This window comes from Pungitius pungitius, chromosome 10, assembly GCF_949316345.1.
Source record: "Pungitius pungitius chromosome 10, fPunPun2.1, whole genome shotgun sequence".
Lineage (NCBI taxonomy): Eukaryota > Metazoa > Chordata > Actinopteri > Perciformes > Gasterosteidae > Pungitius > Pungitius pungitius.
The window spans coordinates 6,416,575-6,419,484 of NC_084909.1; the positions used below are offsets into that span (position 1 = coordinate 6,416,575).

The window sequence follows — 2,910 nt, forward strand, 5'->3', positions numbered from 1 at the left end:
TGTGTGTAGGATTGTTTCGAGATAATAAATTGTACTTGTATGGCTTAAATTCAACAAATACACTTCTTCATGCATCTCCTCGATTTATAAAGTGAGGAGTATTCAGTTCATCGAAAGTGAAAGGTAACAGAACACGCATATGGTGGGGGCCAAAGTCATAACAGCCTCGAGGTCTCCAAAGTAAATCCTTTCTTCTGCTTTTTTTTCCAAATCAGTCAAATACAGGATACAGATTAACGCACACTCAGATTACAGCTACATATTACGACTAATAGATCCTGAGTGAACGTTAATACGAATGATCGATACACGTTAAGTATACGCCATTCAATTCAAACGATTCACAAGATACAACTAATCACGTCCATTTACAAAACCCCGTGAGTCCGTGCGTAAAATGATGGCTGCTCAAATTCTTACAAATAACGCCTTTTATTTCACGGTCCATTCAATCCGAAAATATGCTCACCGAAGCAAGAATGTCAAAAGACAACATTAGAGCAAAGGGGAAGGATCTGAAATTCTGTCCCGATAGCAACACAAAACCAGGTCTGAAAAGAAGAAAAAAATCCACGATTACATCATTACAGTTATAAAGCATTTAAAATCCACAACATCAGCATGTTTGCTATCGACGTAGATATTTCTTTTGCAAACACGATTGCACAAAATGAACTTCTTCAACGAAGCAATTGAATGTTTACGCCGCCTGTATAGAACGAAAAAAACACTTCTCTCATTCAGTTTACATTGAATTGGAGAGAATGGCTGAATTCAATTGAACAACAATTAGGAAATAGACATGCAATAATAATATATCTCGTAATACTGACTTGTTAATCTTTTATCTGTCACGTAAACATGAACTTGACTGTTTTCTTCCACAATCGGCCCTCACCACAAGAACAGGAAATTACACGAAATACACAAACAGGCAGACTAATATACTAATATAATATATCATATTTAAAAAGGTTGAGTTATCATATCATTTTGAGCTTGATGATAAACAATTTAAAGGTATATCATACCCCGCAGGCCAATCAGGATCCAGGGCCTGTTGCGGATTTGGGGAATCTTCTTACAAAAGACCAATTGGAAAGGATCAGTGATCTTTTACACTTAATATCATTGAATATAATGGCACCATATAGATCCACACAAATATAATACTTTTTTTTTTACATATCTGTAAGTACAGGTCCATGCCACAAACCAAAAGGTGTGTGCCCAGAGCAGGAGATGTGCTGCACATCAATAGTAGACTCGTATTCTTTGTCACGATCAAGTCCAAAGGTCATCAGTAAGCGGAGAAAACATGCTCGCGCATCATCAGTCGTTTCTTCTTCATCCTCCGGTTCTGAAACCATATTTTCACTTGTTGGTCACTCAGGTCCAGTCTTTCTGACAAATCCTTTCGTTTCTGTCTGTTGATGAATTCATTCATCATGAATTCATTCTCAAGTTCAGCCAGTTGTAGCTTGGTGTAAGGTTTCCTCTTCTTTCTGGTTTTCACCTGTGACGCGCACCATGGCGCAGCTGCAGAGATAGAAACACGTTTTACACTTTAAATGTATGTGAACTAAAGGGAAATTAAATGCCCCAAATGGAAACACTTAATGTTGCTCATATCTGACAGGAATACATTTTTTAGTTTTTTAAATTAAATATAGACAATATATTGAATTCCGAAAATTTAAAGAAATGACTACATCGGGCGACGACAAATGCACTTCAAATATAAAACACCAACTATGTGTTTTATAGTAATAAGCTAAACGAGAGAATCGCCATGATATGAGACAACTACTCTTTCATAATGAATCGGACACTGGAGTTCTGCACAAGCTTTATACTTAACCTTCTGCAAAAGTCGTCCTTGAGCACGCGTGACTAGATGACGGGTGAGGTGGGATCTGCTCCTGTTTGGTGTCGTTCACGGACAACGAACCGGCTGAATCCCGGCCGAGCTGGGCCGCGGAACCGTGAGACCTGCCGTCCAGGTCCGAGAAGCCGCGGTCACTGGCGGCCGCAGGCTGCACCGCGTAAACCTCATCTCGCCGGGCAGACTCCTGTGTCTTATGGTTCGTGACCTGGAAGCATCTGGCCGACGGGTCCAGATGCGCCTTGGCGTGGCCGCTGGAACAGTTCGTGTTTATAGACACCGAGTTGGAAAGAAACGGCGGACAGTAGCCTCCGAAGGCGCGACTCTGAGGTGGTGCCGTCGGTCCAGACGCGCACGCACTCGAAGAAGCCCATGGGAGCGTGCACACGTCTCTCCTATTGTAGGGGAGCTGGTGCAGCCCGGGTAAGTGGGCTCCATTACCCCGCAAGTTGGAGAAATACAGCGACTCGGGCGAAGTCAAATTCAAAAGAGAACCAACATAGCCGGGATTTAAAGGATTCCGCTCGCACATTTCCATGGAGCTTTCCTCAAACGCTTCTCGCAAGGCTCTTAGCAACTCCTGGAGAATAAAGGGTAGGTAATTGTTGATTTGTTAATACAACGTCACGTGATATGCAAAATATGTTGTTCCGCCCCACCCTTGCTCCCCGAACTGCAAAGCAAAAAATACACCATGAGGACATATTTTGTCAATTGAGTGGGTGGGGTGTGAAGTTCGATTCCAACTATATTTCGTCGAGAATAATACAGAATGGCAGTGTTTTAGGGCTTTTATTTCATGGGCTTTGGGGATTTCCTTTGGCATCATTGTGCTGACATTAAGAATAGCAAGGTAGACTGACCCATATGATACAAGGGTAGAGGCAGGGTCTTAAACGCACCACAGCAGTAAACGCACACCCAGGATTTATGAAATGTATTTCCAGTGCTAAACTATTACAATAAATTGTTGCCAAAAACAGTCCATCAAAACGGAAAATACTCATTCTCCCAGCAAATTCAAA

General features: G+C 41.9%; 1 protein-coding gene across 1 annotated transcript; it reads right to left on the minus strand.

Moving 5' to 3' along the window:
- Positions 1–447: 447 nt before the first annotated feature.
- Positions 448–2,423, minus strand: hoxd12a (homeobox D12a). Its single transcript, XM_037489675.2, has 2 exons — positions 1,862–2,423; positions 448–1,539 (listed from the first exon to the last, which is right to left on the minus strand). Exons 1-2 carry the CDS (start codon positions 2,421–2,423, stop codon positions 1,301–1,303), a joined length of 801 nt encoding a protein of 266 aa, XP_037345572.2. The 3' UTR covers positions 448–1,300.
- Positions 2,424–2,910: the final 487 nt, after the last annotated feature.

Coding starts and splice junctions, on each gene's coding strand:
- hoxd12a (XM_037489675.2), bottom strand. CDS start 2,423: ATGGAAATGTGCGAGCGGAATCCTTTAAATCCCGGCTATGTTGGTTCT. Junction 1,540..1,861: donor AAGGACGACTTTTGCAGAAG/GTTAAGTATAAA, acceptor CTATCTCTGCAG/CTGCGCCATGGTGCGCGTCA.